General features: G+C 35.5%; 2 protein-coding genes across 2 annotated transcripts; both read right to left on the reverse strand.

Moving 5' to 3' along the window:
• Window positions 1-2,235: 2,235 nt before the first annotated feature.
• LOC106778497 lies at window positions 2,236-2,724 on the reverse strand. Its single transcript, XM_014666473.1, has one exon. It carries the CDS (start codon window positions 2,722-2,724, stop codon window positions 2,236-2,238), a length of 489 nt encoding a protein of 162 aa, XP_014521959.1.
• Window positions 2,725-4,733: 2,009 nt separating this feature from the next.
• Window positions 4,734-7,445, reverse strand: LOC106778544 (60S ribosomal protein L5-2-like). The gene is made up of 9 exons (XM_014666513.2): window positions 7,355-7,445; window positions 7,034-7,103; window positions 6,860-6,951; window positions 6,609-6,735; window positions 6,444-6,523; window positions 6,253-6,369; window positions 6,040-6,174; window positions 5,764-5,933; window positions 4,734-5,062 (listed from the first exon to the last, which is right to left on the reverse strand). Exons 1-9 carry the CDS (start codon window positions 7,355-7,357, stop codon window positions 4,954-4,956), a joined length of 903 nt encoding a protein of 300 aa, XP_014521999.1. The 5' UTR covers window positions 7,358-7,445; the 3' UTR covers window positions 4,734-4,953.
• Between the last annotated feature and the right edge of the window lie 11,031 nt (window positions 7,446-18,476).

An 18,476-nucleotide genomic window follows, 5' to 3' on the forward strand; every position in this document is an offset into this window, starting at 1 on the left:
ATACAGCAGGGACATCGTGAGGAGGACTATGTTCAGCATGAGGATGTTCGAGAGCAGGATGACCATAGTGAAGAAGAAGATGAAGATGAACATGAAGATGGAGATGAAGTTGAAGATGATGGATTTCCAGGAGGTCCACATGACACCTCCTTGCTTACACACTATTCCCAGCATGTTGCATATGCCATATGGCAAGGCCAGGTTGGCAATCAACCTAAATGTTAATTGCTGATTAATTGCTTATTTATTTTTGTTATATAATTATGTGTTTTTATGTAGGATCGAGGGGAGATTCAATTGAGGAGTCATGGTAAAAAATTAAAAAATTTTGGAATGTATCATGAGGCTATCGAGCCATACATATCCAGGTCGGGGTTGACTTCCTTAGTTAACTTATCCTACGAGTATGCTGATCATGGATTGATCGTTTCACTTGCGGAGAGATGGCACCTAGAGACAAACAGTTTCCACCTCCCGGTAGGCGAGATGAGTGTCACATTAGATTACGTTCAGAATCTGCTCCACCTACCTATCATGGGGCAATTTTGTGAGGTGGAGGACCTAGAGTACGATGAGGCTCGATCTCATCTTATGGACTTGCTTGGCGTCGACCGCGCCAAAGCTTCAGCCGAGATGAAGAAGTCACGCGGTCCAAAAGTGTGGTTGAGCTGGCTCCGCGAGGTATACCACGACTGCATTCAGTAGGAGCTTTGGGAGTGCGCTGCTCGAGCGTATTTGTTGCATCTGCTTGGATGCACAATTTTTACTAATAAGAGTGGGACATTGATTCGTGTCTCGTACCTCCTTCTGTTGCGAGACTTGAATGCATGTTCGAGATATGCTTGGGGAGCAGCTGCACTAGCACATACTTATGAGCAGCTAGGAGATGCTAGCTTCTATGGTGTCAGACAGATAGCTGGATATGCCACTCTTCTACAGGTACATTTAAGTTTTACAAAGTTTTTTTTTTTATATTTTAGGAATGTATAAAATAATATAAGTAAGTAATTTTTTTTGTAGAGTTGGATATATGAACACCTTCCTGAGATGGGAAGGAGGCGAGTCTTAGATACGTACACAGACCTCCATCCACGAGCTTCACGATACATACCTTCGAGACAGGGTTGGAGTCTTACGGAGGGGCGTAGATATCTGGATGGGCTCACGTATGATGCAATCATCTGGCATCCATTCATTTCGCACAGACGTAGTTGTCCATTCTTGGCCATATGTATGTTTTCAGGATGGATCCGACTAGGCAACATGATTCACCGACATCTGCCTGAACGCGTGTTACGTCAGTTTGGTTTTGTGCAGATCATACCACGTTCGCCTGAGAGCCTTCCGATGTCAGATATTCATACGATTGATCTACATTGGTTGAGGTATGTAGACCATGCCTTTATTGGTGTCGTTGAAGCTGAGGACCCCTCTGCGTGTGTTGACGAATACCTGGTGTGGTTTAGACGGGTGTCCCACCCGTACATCACTCCAGGTGACGACGATGATCGACCCAGTCTTGCACCGCGCATGAGGCGACAGCTTCGTGATGACATATCGGTGCCCCCAGTTCGCCGTAGATGGTCGCCTGATAATATATTGTTGGTATGTAATGAAACTAAGTGTGATTGTTTATTATATCAATTTTGGTTTACATAGTTAATTTGTTTATTTGGTTATATTGATTTCAGGGTGGTATGAGGCGTGTCATCAAGATGCTACAGGGCATGTTAAGTTGTCAACACGTCGCAGAGAACGCTGTAGTCTATGAACAAACTAATCAGACATTACAGGTTGCTCGTAGATCTGTTGAGGAGTACGACGATGCTACTACTAGTATAGGTGCTCGTCATGTGCATGGACGAGCATCATTTTCTTGAAGGGATAGATGCTACTACCAATGGACGTGACTCCAACGATCTCAAGCAACAGAAGACGATATTTGTTTGTCTTGTATGTCGTATCCATTAAGAACACAATATTAAATGAATTGACCAGGTGCGCTGAATCAGGATGTGTCCAAAATAGGTCACTTACTANGTCAGAATCTTCCAAACATCTACTATGTTGGATGTATTTGTCTCTATCNAACAACATCATCAACTGTTGCATTTTAGTTCTCGACCCTCTCAAAGATCGTTTGTAAGTGTATCTCGCGTTATATATTTGTTTTATAGTTGTCACGTTATCTTCATTATGCTCTTTAAGAGTCAANAGAATATTTGCAGGTTTAACTTAACTCTTAGTCATGTCAATAAGAATTGATTGTTCAGCAGCATTTAACCTCCCCGCATAAGGATGACCGACCAAAGTCTCGGCTAATTCATGGTTGTGATAACCACACATAACCTTTAACACCCAACCGTGTCCTTTAGGTTTACCCCTCAACTTAAATGGACACTTACATTTTCTCGTGCCAGACACACTAGGTTGCACGTCTTGCTTATACTTCCTATATTTCCCACTCCTTTCACAGCCTAACACAACGAATGTCTTTCTTTCAGGTTCATCAGTTGCTGTGTCAGATCTTACGATGACGACCACAAATCCAAGCTGAAATGCAATCTTCCGAACCCAATCAATCATATCGTCGCGTGATGGGAATATTTCATCAGTAGAAAATTTATCTGTGTAATCACCCTCACCGACTTCGTTTATAAAGGAAGAAAATTCCGACATAAAATCAGAATTCATTTGAGAATCCAAAAATGGATAGCTATCCATCTTATACAAATAAATACAACCTACATTAAAAAAATTCAAAAATTAAACAAAAAAAACTACTAAGATATTAAGAAAAATTTTCAAAATTAAAACCAAATTACAAATAAGTTGGTTAAGCTATAAACATTCATGAAATAAATGTCGTAAAATAAGATTGAAATTTTTTTTATTTAGATAATAAATAATTATTTATAAATAATTAATAATTAAATTTTATTAAAAATATATTGTAAAAATAATTTTTTTTCCAAGTAATCCTAAATTACAATACATCTAAGTTATATCTAGAAAATATTATTTTCTTAATATATCACAATCAGAAAATACACTAATATATAATAATAATATAAAATTAATATGTTACAAGTTAATATCATTTAAAACTTACAGAACCTAACTATAGATGCTGAAGAACAAAATTGTTCTAAACAAAGTGTCATAAACCAAGGAAACAAAGAAAACAAAGTTAATATGTGTTAAAGTTGATTGCATGCACAGGAATTTATACAAAAGAAGTTAGCAGCTAACATCTAAGTTCTTTACCAGTAAGATATTTGCATAAAATTTGCATAAAATGGTTGTCTTAGACTATCAAACTATATTTAGTGATCAAAAGGAAGCAGAGAAATCTATCTCACGAAACAAGGCTTTTACTTCTTCACGGGGTGCATCAAATCCATTTTTAAACTACAGAACACACTATAGGACATAAGATCTATCTCACGAACACTAATATCATAAGAGAATTCTAAAGAGAACACTACAGGACATAAGATTTCACTCCTGAAAGGCCATGGTTCGTGTCTTGATTCCGAAAGCTTTCAAATTTATATCAGGTTTTAATTTCATCTTCAAACTTAAATCATAATCCATAACTTCAAACTACTAATATATATCAAATCATCATGCATAACACATCCCAGATATATATAAATCAAATCCATAACACATTCCAGAACAATCACATAACGCGAACAAAAAGATGGAAAATTAACCGCAACACGAAATGTGGTTGGGTGACGCCGCAACTCCGACATGCGGCTGCAGGAAACGCCGCAACTCGGACATGCGGCTGCAAGAAAACGCCGTTCGAAATGCGGCATGCCTTAACCGCAACTCAAAGTGTGGTTAAGCGCGAACGCAACTCGTAAATGCGGCAGGGTTTTTACTAACGTGTTTCGACCTTTTCTTCTTCTTCCTCGCACCACCAACCGCTACCTTTCTTCTTGCTCGCACCAGCAACCACCACTCCGATCAGTCAACTTAGTAGTATGAAACAGAGAACTCAATGCTTGTGAGTGCAACGACAACAAAAACTCAATGTTTGTCTGTAAGTACAACGAAAAACCAAGATAAAAGAAGGAGGTGCATGTGTTAGGGTTTTTAGGGTTTATAGCACGAGATACGATGGTTGTTGGTAGTTGGAAGGTATTAGTGGTTAACAAATCATTAATACAATCATTATTACATTTGACTTTTATTAAAAAAAGAATAAAATAGTAATTTGGGAGGTGCAGGAAGAAAGGGATGAGATGCAGCGAGAAGCACGATCCAAAAGTGGCTGCAGATGGTTTTACTTATGAAGCTGATGCTAAACGTGAATGGCTGAAAAGTGGTCCTCACACTCACCAAGGACAAACTCTCTAAAGCTAGCACATCAAAACCTTACTTCCAACCACTCTTTTAATTATGCAATCCAGGACTGGCTACAAACTCATTGATCTTGCAAGCTTCTCATTTTTCTCTTTGCTTCTTCACAGTTGGAAGTTCATTTCTATAGGCTATGATGCATTCCTTGAGACCCTTTTTTTTTCTTTTTTGAAATCAGTTATATTTGGACTAAATATCACTGATTTATATGATTTTAATCCTTTTATGTTGAATTGTTTTATATAAATTAACATTAACTAAATAACCACCTAGAAGTTATTAGTGAGTTCATACCAACCTTTCCAATGATCAGTTTGGATTAACAAAAACAAATCTAATCAGAAGCTTGGATCACAAAATTTGATTTTCAATATATCAAACTTAAATTTAAAATCTCAAATAGGTTGTCATTTTCTGAAACCACACTTTAAGTTCAAGCCCCTATAATAATTTAGAATAAATGTAAACAAAGTGTGAAAATAAACCATGAATACAAACAAGTATAACACATACAAAAAGTAAAGGCTAACTCAACTAAGTTAAGACAACTCCTATTACAGCATCAATGATGATGAACTTTCACTCGTCATCATCATCTTCATCATCACCAGCAGCAGAGTTGAGAGCCTGCAAGCGTGCAACCAATTTAGCCTTTCTCTCCTCATAAGTGAGTTTCTTCAGATTGTACCTGCACAAAGATGCTAATATAATCAGAAACGTCCTCCATACTAAAACTTATATTTTCATGAATGTTCACAAAATGTCAACCATGCCAGAGAGCACATAGGTGAAATACAAACAAACTATTATTAGTGTGTAATTTTTATGAAGTTTTGACAACAATAATACACAGCTAATCATAATTTATTACAATGGAAGACTTTTTTTAATGGTGTTATTGAATACTGTAAAATGGTAAGTTCAACCTTATATAAATTAATCACATCCATACATACACTTGGGTATGACCATTTTTATACAAAACTAAGTGAATTAAATTAAATCTACTTCACACAACCAGAAATAATTATAGGACTGATGAGATTCTTATTTCATAATCCCAAACTTTCATAACAGGCTTAATGATTCATATTTTTAACATAAAAAGTCATCTTACTATATATACATGTGTTTGTATACTTCCAAATCAATTATTAAATCACACCTATATATCCATGAAATTGCATACTTCCAAATCAATTATTAAATGTCATACGCAGCAAAAATAATGACCAAAATCTAGATAAATAACCGAAAGTAGATAAATAGCACAGGATTAGTTAAATATACAGCCAATCCAACAACAGCTCCAATTCAAATGACAAAATAGATATATGCATTTCCCTAATTCTAGAATCTATATGCATTCAAAAAATATCAGCCACTTACCTCTTGTGCTCCTTTGGTGCCTCTTTCTCGGATTTCTTGAAAGTAGGGTCAGCTCGGATGGCAGCATGAACCTTCTTATACAGATCTTCCAGACCATCAGGCTCTATTCCCTGCTTGATATAAGCACTAAAGTGTGACTGGTATTTCTCTGGCTCATCTTCAATCAATGTCTGCATAACACATAAAATAGTTGGTCAGAACTCATTTCTTAAATAGGAGTAATATTGTACTAGACATTTCAACAGACAGGTACTAAATATAAATCTATGTCAGTACCTTTATATAAGCAGCAACATGTCCACCAAAGACATATTTGCGATGAACCTCAGCATCAAGCTCTTTCTTATCCTTATCAAAGCCAGCAAACCTTTTATCACTATGAGGGATATCCAAACCCCCATCGAGAGCTCCCTGTAAACACAATTATTCAATTTGTCTATTAATAAACAAAAATCACACTAAATATAGCACTGTATTGAAATAGATTACCTTAAGGGCACCAAAGACACGATTGCCTGTTGTGGTCCTAATAAGACCAACATCAAGGAGAGCACGGAATGGTCTCCTAGTGTCAGCTGGTTCCACTGAATAATCCTCTCCGGTGGCCTGAAAAGAGAACAGCCAAATAACATAAAAACATGTGACAAAAAAAAAACAGAGCATAGCACACTCGTAGATACCTCAACATTTCCTTCATACTCCTCATCCATTTCAAGCTTCTTAAGCACTCGACGGGCCAACAAGAGTCCAGTGCAATAAGCTGATGAGAGAACAAGAGAGTGAAAAGATAGAACAAACCGTGGGTGACATAATGGTTGGGAGTTAGATTTCTTCAGAAAAAGTACCTGCGGCATAGTTTGTAAGGCCTACTTCGAGACCGTAGCGTGGCAGCTCATGCGCATATGCTGCAGCAAGAACATTATCACCAGCAATTGTAGCAGACGTTATTTGGGCAATGATGTCCTTGTTAGTCTAATAAAAGGTTAAGGTTTATGCTGACAAAAATCATCAACTCAACAAATTCATTTATTCACATGATAAAACACAACAATTCAAGCATATATAACGAATTCAACATAACATAACAGTAGGATACAAATCGAACCACAAAGCGATATTTTGGTGTGTTATACTTGTTCTTATCCTGGTTAATCAACCGAATCCTGGCTCGGTAATCGGTTTTTCCCTCTGCAGTAAATAAAATCACAATTACAAACGAAATTTGCAACGAACAAGACGTACATTGAACCTAAACAACCAAACAAAATACCTCTTCTTCTCTTGAACTTCACTTGATATCTCTTGAAGTAAGCCCTTGATTTCTGAGCCTTAACAAAGGCCTTTAACATGCACCCAAAAATGTTGATACAGATTATGTAATAAAAAAACATAAGAGCATGAAAACTGATTCATTTCAAGCTAAGCTACCAAACGTGAAATCTCAAGACAAAATCCACATTCGGTAACGAAGTTCAAAACTTCGCCTTGCCACGAAACTCAAACTACAGATGCATCACATGAGAACATAACAGAAACGAAACAAGGATAATCGAAATTCAGAATTTGCAAAATAATGAAGTACGATACTCACCATTGTTGTGAGGCAAGCTCCCTTCAAACGAAAGTGGCTACCGAAGTGAGGGATGAAATTGACGGAAGCCGGATCAGCGGAATAAGGGTTTGATTATATAAGGGGTCTGATCCTCATGGGTTTAGGGCTTTATTGGCCCAATTGCTTTTTTGTTTTTGGCTGTTGGATTTACTTTTTTGCTTAGGTTTTAGGTATTTTTAACTATCTATTTTTTCATCCACTCCTAAAATTATTATAAGTGGGTTTTCAAACCATAACAGAAACAAATTCGAAGAAAAAAGAAAATACAGAAAAAAAAAAAAAACTTTTTCTAAAGCATATTTTATATATTCTGAAAAACTCCTTTTCACATTTCTTATAAGAATATTTCAGAGAAATCATGTAGAAAGCAGTGTTATAAGCCTTTCAAAAAGTTAATTTTTTAAATCACATTCGAAAAAAAAATGTTTTAAAATGTAATTTATACTTTCCAAAATTATTGTTTTCAAAATATTGTTCTTTAAATTCCCAAAACTTTCTAAAACATATAATCCAAAATTATTTTCTGTAATGATAAAATGGTCATTCTGAAAATTGAAACAATTGAAGAATGTTCACAGAGAAATTGTGGGGTTGCATGAAGTAAAAGCCTTCTTAACATTCAAGTTGGGAAGAAAATATATTTTTAATATATTATTGCGTTGAATTTTTAATTGATGTCACCTAATTATTAAAAGATAATTTGGAATTAATAATATACAAACCTTGCTGTTTTATTTTATTATAAAATATAAACTAATCATCTTTTTTTATAGACAAACTATTGATTTTGCCAATATCTATGTTTAAAAACCATACTAATTTGTTTTTAATTAATATATGTATAGAGTGAAATTTTTAAAATGCACTTTATTTAAAATAGTTTTATTCAAAGTAATCCATTTACGATAAAAGTTAATGTATTGATCAACTACACTAAAATAAAATATATACACATAGTTTTGACCAATTAATTAAATTATGTCAAAAAAGTGTTAATACGAATTATGTGAAACATGTGAGAAAGGGGTTGATAAAAGTTTATGTATTGGTCAACTATATTAAAATAAAAAGCATATAGTTATGAGCCTTAACAAACGCCTTTAATATGAATTAGAAAGGGGATGGTAAATATTATGTTAAAGAAAAAGTATAAATAGTAACATATTAATTTAAAATATATCCATTTCAATCAATATCATAAGAAAATAACAAAAATTCACAATATTCTATTGACACTTTTCAATAAATAATATTTTACTCATTTATTCTGTACACCTTACATAATTTTACTCTCATTTGATACATTACCACCTCACTTCCGTCTTTTATATTTTATTCTCATCTCATCTCATCTTTACTCCACTCCACTTTCCTGCAGTGGAGAAGGTTATTTTTAGAATTAGGAGGTTGATGGAAAAAATGTGAAGAGGTGTAGAAAAAAAAATTGAATATTATCTATCTTCCTTAAATGTATAAGCTTGACGTAACTTGACCAGTTTGGATGACTGAAAAAAGGTTATTTCACTTTGCACCTCGAAATCTTTCACATTGCATCTTCAAAATTTTGCAAAATGTCTAAATTACCTTGTAATTAAAAAGCTTTTAATATTTAAGAAAACGAAAAATTTTGAATGGTCAAATATTCCTTTTTTATTTACAACGTTGTCAGTATGCATTGATATTCTCGGATCTCATCTCCATTCTTATGCTTCCTTGTCTTCTTCTCTTTGCATTATAGGACACACAACACTCCATTCTCACTTCCTCTAGCTTTCCTCTTCCCCTCTTCTTTAATTTGAATTGGTTCGTAGCACATACTACACAATGCACTACAGCCACACCGTCTTCGTTCTACACTGTCATGTGTTCCATACTCATTCCTGAAGGTGGGCGCATAATCGGATCTCATTCTTGTTATAGTTAAAAACAAAACTACTTTTATCTGTCTCTCTGTGGGACAGTCTTACATACCCACCCATGCACTATAAGTATATCTTACTTCTCTTTCTCATTGTAATGAAATACACATTCTCTTTACAAAACATCTTCCTCTCTTCTCTGTACCAAGACTTTTCTGTCATTTCTCTCCACCTAACAGTGGTATCAGGAGCAAGGTTATGAACTTGGTTGGGTCATCTCGTATTGTTCAAGAAAATGGCTGGTGTTATACACAACAATCTCCCTATGTTTGATGGAAAGGGGTTCGACGAATGGTGCGTCAAGATGGACGCCATTCTCGGTTTTCAAGAGGTGGACGAGGTAGTCAAGAAGGGGTTCAAGGGACCATCGAAAAACGATTCTGAAGAGGAAAAGTGTTCAATACAAAGAGAGTAAAAGATTAGACTGCAAAGCTCGCATGTTGCTGCATCAATGCGTGTCAACCACCATCTTCCAGAAAGTTTCGAAGGCAGGCACGGTAAAGGAGATCTGGGACATTCTTCAAGAAGGCTACGGCAGCATAGGTGAGGTCAAGAAGATCAAGCTATAGTCACTTCAACGTCAATACGAACTGTTGGGCATGGAAGAACAAGAATCAATTGTTGACTACATCGGGAGAATCCAAATGGTAGTAAACGCCATGCGAGCGTGCGACAAAGTAGTGAAAGATAAGAAAATCATGCAGAAAAGCTTGAGAACATTAACTCCGCAGTACGACCATATCATGGTAGCAACTGAAGAATGCAAGGATGTAAAGAAAATGAAAATTGAAGAACTGCAGAATTCCCTCGAGGCTCACGAACAACTTCTTCTTGAAAGAAAGAAAGCAGAGAAGAAAGTTGGTCTTGATTTTAATCAAGCGTTACAAGTGAGAAGTAACTTTAAAACCAGGGGACGAGGCGCTGGAAAGGGAAGAGGCAGATCTCGAGGAGGCAGATTTGGAGGAAGAAACATGGGCACTACAGATAAAAATGTCGAAGAAGAATGCACCAAAAAAAAAAGAGGCAGAAAACCAACGAGAGGAAGAGGTAGGAAGAACATTGATAAGAGAAATATTCAATGTTATATGTGTAGTAAGTACGGTCACTTCTTGTCTGAATGCTGGTACAACGACGATGTGAAAAAGAATAAAGAAGATGAAGTCAATCTTGCACAGGACGCAAGGAATTCAGACTCAGATCACGTACTCTTAATGAGTACCATTGAAAGTGTTATAGAATTGAAGCGGTGGAGTTCAGCAGAAAATGGATGTTCAAACACATGCAAGAATGATGTCCACGATAAAGACACATGTCAAGAAAGCAAAGACAAGTGTCAAGTGATCTACATAAGTGAGAATGAAGATTTAAAAGAAGACAGATGTCGTAAAGAAAGTGAACAAGTGTTGATGTCACACGATCCTAGCCATGCAGAAGAAGAGAATTGTTGGTATTTAGATACCGGTTGCTCTAATCACATGACCGGCGGGAAAGATTGGCTGATTGATCTTGATTCAAATGTGAGAAGCATTGTGCGATTTGCTGATAACAATTTCATAATGGCTGAAGGTATCGGGAGATTTTTGATCTGACGCAAGGATGGTCGGCCAGAGTATATGAACAATGTTCTGTATGTACCGAATATGAAAAGTAATTTGCTAAATCTCGGTCAGATGTTGGAAAAGGGTTACATAATGAACATGCACCAGAAGCATATAGAGATATTTGACAATAGGATAAAGATTGTCAAACAACAAAGACTAAGATTCGCAAAACGGTTCCTAGTTAGCTAGATGATAGAACCTCCTATGAACAAACCAAGACTCGTGACAATAGAAGACCACAAAGGATGAGATTTCCTTCCTCAAGGTTAGCCAATTATGAAGTATTCACTGATAACGAAGTAACTGACATTGAAGACCAAGCACATATTGCATTTCTAGCCGATGCGGAGGCCCTTTCCTGGAAACAAACTCTCGATGAAAAAGAATTGAGAGCAACAATGATTCAAGAACTAAAGTCGATTGGAAGAAACAAAACTTGGGAGTTGGTCGAACTACCGCAACATAAACAAGCAATTGAAGTGAAGTGGGTTTTCAAGACAAAGTACAAACCAAATGGTGAAGTTGCTAAACTCAAGGCACATCTCATGGCGAAGGGATTTCTGCAGAAACCAGGAGAAGACTTCACGGAAGTATTTGCTCCAGTCGCAAGATTGGAGACAGTTAGATTGATGGTGGCTATAACAAGTTTTAAGAGCTGGGAGATTCATCAGTTTGATGCCAAGTCTGCATTCTAGAATGACCCTTTGAAAGAAGAAGTATACGTCAAGCAGCCACCTGGTTTCGAGAAAAGGGGTGAAGAGCACAAAGTATACAGGTTGAACAAAGCCCTATATGGTGAGACAAGCACCACGAGCCTGGAATGACCACATCAACGCATTGCTTCTGAAGCTTGGTTTTGTGAAGAGTTCAATCGAGTATGGCATATATGTTGCACAGCAAAATACGTTGACAGTGTGTTTATACGTTGATGATCTTCTGGTAATTGGAGAATCTAAAAACGAAATTGAAGAATTCAAGAAGAAAATGAAAGTTGAGTATGATATGACTGACCTAGGAAGACTAAGCTATTTTCTTGGCTTGGAATCCACTGAAGTAGCTAGCGGAGTGTTTATGCATCAGAGGAGATATATTGGTGAAGTGTTGAAACATTTTAACATGATGAATTGCAATAGTACTATTGTTTCGGTGACTGCCAATCTAAAGTTGACTGAACAAATAGAAGAAAAGATGTGGATGCCTCCTTATGTAAGCAAATAGTTGGCTCGTTGAGATACATCTGCAATAGCAGACCAAATATTAGCTTTGGAGTGGGAATATTGAGCAGATTCATGAGCAAACCAAAGCAAAGCCACATGTTAGCTGCCAAGCATGTTATGAGATATCTAAAAGGAACTATCCACTATGGTCTCTGGTTCCCTAGGATGATAAATAAAACTCGAAACACAATGGAAGTATGGAGAGACTCGAATTGGAGTGGAAATCCAGTCGACAGAAGAAGCACCTTCGGGTATTTTATAAAATTTACTAGAGCACTTATCTCCTAGTGCTCTAAAAAAACCAAGTGTAGTGGCACTCTCCTCGTGCGAAACTGAGTACATAGCTTCTGCAGAGACAACATGCCAATGCCTGTGGCTAGAAGCCCTCCTCAAGGATTTGAAATTTGAGTGGAGGAGACCATACAACTGATGGTAGACAACAAATCTGCAATCAGCCTATCAAAGAATCTTGTATTCCACGACAGAAGTAAACATATTGGCACAAAGTTTCACTTTCTAAGAGACTTGGTAAATCAAGGAAGAATTGAGCTCCTCCATTGTCCAACAGATTGGCAAATCGCAAACAACTTCACGAAGGCTTTGAGGCTTAGCAGATTTGAAGCACTCAGAGACATGCTTAATGTAGAAATGTTAGCAGTTTAGTTTTTAGGGGGGTATGTTATAGTTAAAAATAAAACTACTTTTATCTGTCTCTCTGTGGGACAATCTTACGTACCCACCCATGCACTATAAATTTATCTTACTTCTCTTTCTCATTGTAATGAAATACACATTCTCTTTTCAAAACCTCTTGCTCTTTCTTCTTTGTACCAAGACTTTTCTCTGTCATTCCTCTTCACCTAACAATTCTCTCTTTCGATCCTCACTTTGTTTACTTGTTTTCATTTCAGACTTTGGTTCCATGGTTGCATGTACACACAGGGAGCTTCGTCTTCGTCTAGTTAGTGCAACCACGTCATTTTTGTCTTTTGTTGCCAAAGAAATTGGTGTTTTTTTCAATTTGATAGCATGATGTGATGATGGTAGAAAAAGAGAGTTATGATTTACATATTAGAAGTGATTAGGTATTTTTTGTAATGGCTAATTTGTGTGAATCGCATATGAAAAGACGATGGAACTGAATCGGATGTCAATAATCGATTCAGCCTACATCAGATACCTGTTGAACGGTTATCAACATCCGATTCAACCTCATCGTCTTTCTGTATCTGATTCGTAATTTTTTCTTTTTTATTTTTATTTTAATGATATTATGTTTTAATTTAATATTTTGTTGTTACATTTTTGCCATTAAATTTTCTGTTTTAATTATTTTAAATTTTCTGTTTTAATTTTTGTTTATAGTTTTTTTCATTTTTGTTTTAATTAAATTGTTATATTTGAATTAATTATTTATTTATATAGATATTTGAATTAATTTTATTTATTTTGAATGAAATAAGTTAGTTTGTAAATATTTAATAATTATTTTTAATTTTATAGAATGTATAGTTTGTTATTTGTAATAATATATTAAGGAATTATAGTTAAATTGATTAAATTTATCTGTTTTCAATTATTTAATGTTTGTTTTGTTTTAAAGTTTTTTTTGTTTTTTTTATAATTTGAAGATATTTTGTTACTTTTTTTCTGAAATATTATATTTTTACATTATAAAAAAATTTAATTAATTAAATTTATTTTGATTTAAAATTAATTGTTTGTAATTATTTAATATTTATTTTAATTTCATAGAATTTAACATTTGATTTGTTTTATACTTTTTTAAGTTCCTATAATTTGAAGATATTTTCTTAATTTTTTTATGAAATATGAGGATTTTTTAGTGATATAAATATTACAACTAATTAAATTTAATTTTAAATAAATTAATTTTTTATAATAATTTAAATATTTATAATTTTTTAGAAATTTAAGTTATTTTGTTTTGTAATAATATATTATTTAATTGGTTTAATTGCTTCTTTTGTCCCCAGTTTGGTTGAAGTGTGTCAAATTCGTCCCCCTTTTAGTTTAATGTCAATTTCGTCCTCATATAGAAAAAATTTGTGTCAATCAAGTCATCTCCGTTAAAAATCATTACTTTCAAAACTCACTTTATCCACTGCAAAATCAGGGATCAGACCCATGAAGTGGTTATTATTCAAAACTCACTTTAAGTTTTTAACACCATTAGTTTGTTTTTAACGGAGATGACTTGATTGACACAATTTTTTTCTATATGAGGACGAAATTGACATTTTTCTAAAAGGGGGACGAATTTGACACACTTCAACCAAACTGGGGACAAAAGAAGCAATTAAACCTATTTAATTATATAATGAGTTAGTTTAATTGATTTTAATTTAAATAAATTGTTTTGAATGATTTAATATTTTTTAGTAGTGCCATTTTTTTTTAAGTTATTATGATTTTCTTAATAATATAATTGTATTTTATAATTATATAATTATTTGAATTGGTTATTTTTTGTGTAATGTTTTTAATAAAAAAATTTAGAATAGATATGGCTCGTACTAGAGGTGCATCTTCACATCAAGAAAAGAGTTCCTCATAGGGTGAGAGGAGGAGTATTATTGCTTCTGCTTGTAGAAGACGTGGAGCAGCTGAGCCTGATGTTCACATTGAGGACCATGGAGATGTTGATAACGGTCTAAAAACCGTTATTTTCATGCTTAAATTTGATAGTAAAACACATCCTTTATGGCTTAGAATGAGCTTTAAATCAAGTAAAACACTTAGTTGTGTCTTGTGAGAGTCAAAAGTTGATTTTAAGATATTATGCTTGTTTTGCATTGTTTTGCAGGGTTTTTAGATGAATTAAAGATGGAAGTGAAGTAAGGTGGACTTAGACCCATGAAAGGAGAAAAATTATGGAAAGAAGGGTCAAGCAAGTTGTTGAGCGCCAGAATGGTCCGCTGAGCGCTCAGAGCGATTAGAGGGAAACCGCTTAGCGGCAAAACTGACCGCTGAGCGGTCAAAGAGGCACAAGGCAAACCGCTAAGCGACGAATTTAGGTGCCTGGGCGGTTGTCTGTTTTTTTAGCTAGATTCTGTAAATCTTTCTATAATCTATCTGTTATCTTTTTGGGCTTATATATAGCCCCAGTGCGAATTAGAAGGGGATTATTTTAGCAGAGAGAAATGTCCAGAGCTATTCCACACACCTTAGAGGAGGTTCCTTGGATGCTTAGGCTCCAACCAACCAAGTTTAGGGTTATTTCTTCCATTCTTTCATTATTTTCATCTAGTTTCACCATGATTATGGTGAACTAAACCCTTTGTTGTTGGGGAACAACATAATCTTTTGAAACTCTCATATATTCAAATTCTTATTTATTTCATATGTTTGTCATATACTTCTTTATCAATTATTGGGTTCTCATCTATGCTTAATGCTTTTATTGTTTAACTCATTCAGTAAAAGAAGTTTGTCTTTATCGATATGGGGACGTACGATAATGTCATGAACTGGTGAGAAATTCCTTGATTATGCCAATATCGCCTAGGGATAGGGGTAGGACGGTCAATTGTATTTGCTTCCGAGGGCATTGCATTATTGGTTACTAGGGGAGGCTAGGGATAGCAAGCCGGTAATTAATAATAGGCTCTTTTCACCAAGGGATTGGGTTAAGGGTAAACTAGAAAGTTTGCATGGCAATTAGATAAATAAGTGAAGTAAATAAGAAGAGTAGATATATGAGAGTGGATAAGATCAAATTGTAAACCCCAACAACACCATTCATCCATAGTTTCTCAAAACCAATTGAATCAACTGCATTGCATGTTTACTTTTGTTCTTTGCATATAACCACCAAATTTATTCTCCTCTCAAGTCTTACAAGATTTGTTTACATGAAAGTTAAGGCCTAAGAGTCCTTTGGGAAAACGATACTTGGACTTACCTGTTTATATTACTTGATAACAATCAGGTACACTTGTCAGGGACTTAACAGATGTCAGGTTTGTGGAGGATGTAGTTGAGAAGCATGACATTGAGCAGGAGGAGGAGCACCAAGATGTTCTTGAAGGTGGATTTTCTGGAGGTCCAGTAGACGCTTTAGTACTAACACATTACATTCACCATATTGCTTATGCGATACGGCAAGGACGGGTAAGTGTAAAACTTTAATTGTAATGGTTATTATTTAGTTGAAATAATTTTATATTAAATATTATAGTTTAGGATCGAGGGAGATCAAGTTGCAATTTTCTTTTTGCAGACAAAGATTCCATTGTTGAGTGAAATGTATCTACATGCTTAAAATACGACGGATCACGCTCTTTAGACGTCTTTGTTCTCTGAACTTTTTTCTTTGGTGCACCCTTCGTCTTGACTTTATGCAATGGACGTATCATAGATGTCATTGTAGGACAAACAATGTCAAGTAATTTTTGTTTAATTGTCATTTTACCTTCAATATCAACCTCCTGAAATCGTTCTTCAACCATATGAAACTCACGTTGTATGGATAAATTTGCCTGCGATTCATTTGATACAATATTTGAAATAGTCAATATTGTCCACATGACATGAAATTCGCCCAAAGGAATGACACCAGGGTCATAACGTGCTAATTCACACGCATAGGGGACACCGTAGGTCCGTCTAAGTATACATCCACATCTTGCCTTATACAGTCTTATATGTTGTACTCATTGTAATTCTTCAGCGATTAGTCCCAAAGCATACATGGATACTCCTCTAACAAGTCTTCTGTATATTATTCCTTTATAAGTTTCACTCATAAGATTGAAACTTTTTTAGAATGAAGCTTTAATCTCATTATGTTGCAAGGTAAAGACGTTGTGAATGACATCCCAACAATAACAAAAATTTCTCATAGTGTTTCCCAATACTTTCTTTAAGCTCCAATAAGCAGATTCAATGATGGAAACTTGCTATGGACTGGAAGCATAGAGATCTGGTTCCAAACAGCAAGCATTCCATGATGCAGAGAGGTGCAGCGGAAATGGATGTAGTTGAATGGAATTTGGTGTTTGGTGATGGAATGAGTGTGTAATTGATCCTCCCAGCTCAGAAGGCCCTCCTATGATGGAAGGAAGCTAGAGGAAAGGGTAGAGAAAGTGTAAAGAAGCATTGACTCAAGAGCATTAAGGCTGAAACAGAAATTCTGCAGCATTTCATTAAGGCTCAAAAGTGCCTTTTACAAAGGACGAGACCCTCTTATTTATAGGTGAAGAGGGGTCTCAAATCTGATCCAATTCCCTCCCAAAATTCAAACAATTTGTCCAAGAAACGCGCCAAATCAAGCAAGCACAGATCACACCTCCTCCAGGTCAGCTTGCTTCACGTGGAACATGTTGTTCGCCAACGCTTGGGCGGTAGAAAGGGGCGCTTGAGCGCCAATCTGTCAGCAGCTTCTTCCTTTGCTTCTTTGCTTGCTTTTATTGATTCTACTTCTTGGATGGCTTTAGTCAAATCCTCCAAGCTTTATTTAAGCCCTACAAAACAAAGTAAACATGTTTTAGTTTAGAGAGGAAGGAGTAGTATAAGTCACCTTCCATAGAAGCAAAATAATAAGTGATCCTTCTTCCTCTTGAATCTTCTTGGCCATGGCTCTAGTAAGAGGTCCAATGTATTTCCTTGATGGTATTCCATCAGACCCTCCCTCTTGAAAAGGATCTGTCCTCAGATCTGCTTCATCCTGTTGATCATCTCCTGTGAAAGGAATTAAGTCGCAAATGTTAAAAGCAGGACTGACACCATAACTTTCAGGAAGATCTAATATATATGCATTATTATTTATTCTCTTGACCACCTTGAATGGCCCATCCCCTCTTGGACTAAGTTTGGACTTCCGTTGAGAAGGAAATCTTTCCTTTCTCAAATGAAGCCAAACTAGGTCTCCTTCTTCAAAGATTATTTTCTTTCTTCCTTTGTTGTTGTATTCAGCATACTTTTGAGTTTGTTTTTCAATTTGGATTTTAACCTTCTCATGTAATTTCTTGATAAACTCCGCTTTAGAAACACCTTCTTTATGAAGAAAAGAAGATGATTCTGGAAGAGGGAGTAAATCAAGAGGTGTGATAGGGTTAAAACCATAAACAACCTCAAAAGGAAAAAGATTAGTAGTCTTGTGGACTACTCTATTGTAAGCAAATTCAATATGAGGTAGATGTTCATCCCAAGACTTGTTATTACCTCTTAATATTACCCTTAATAGAGTAGATAGAGATCTATTTACTACTTCAGTTTGCCCATCAGTTTGTGGGTCACATGTAGTAGAGAATAGAAGTTTAGTTCCAAGCTTTTCCCATAAAGTTCTCCAAAAATGGCTTAGGAACTTCACATCTCTATCAGACACTATGGTTTTGGGTAA

This window comes from Vigna radiata, unplaced genomic scaffold (assembly GCF_000741045.1).
Source record: "Vigna radiata var. radiata cultivar VC1973A unplaced genomic scaffold, Vradiata_ver6 scaffold_23, whole genome shotgun sequence".
Taxonomy (NCBI): domain Eukaryota; kingdom Viridiplantae; phylum Streptophyta; class Magnoliopsida; order Fabales; family Fabaceae; genus Vigna; species Vigna radiata.

Coding starts and splice junctions, on each gene's coding strand:
- LOC106778544 (XM_014666513.2), bottom strand. Junction 6,524..6,608: donor CCTTACAAACTATGCCGCAG/GTACTTTTTCTG, acceptor TTCTCTCATCAG/CTTATTGCACTGGACTCTTG. Junction 6,370..6,443: donor AGTATGAAGGAAATGTTGAG/GTATCTACGAGT, acceptor TTCTCTTTTCAG/GCCACCGGAGAGGATTATTC.
- LOC106778497 (XM_014666473.1), bottom strand. CDS start 2,724: ATGGATAGCTATCCATTTTTGGATTCTCAAATGAATTCTGATTTTATG.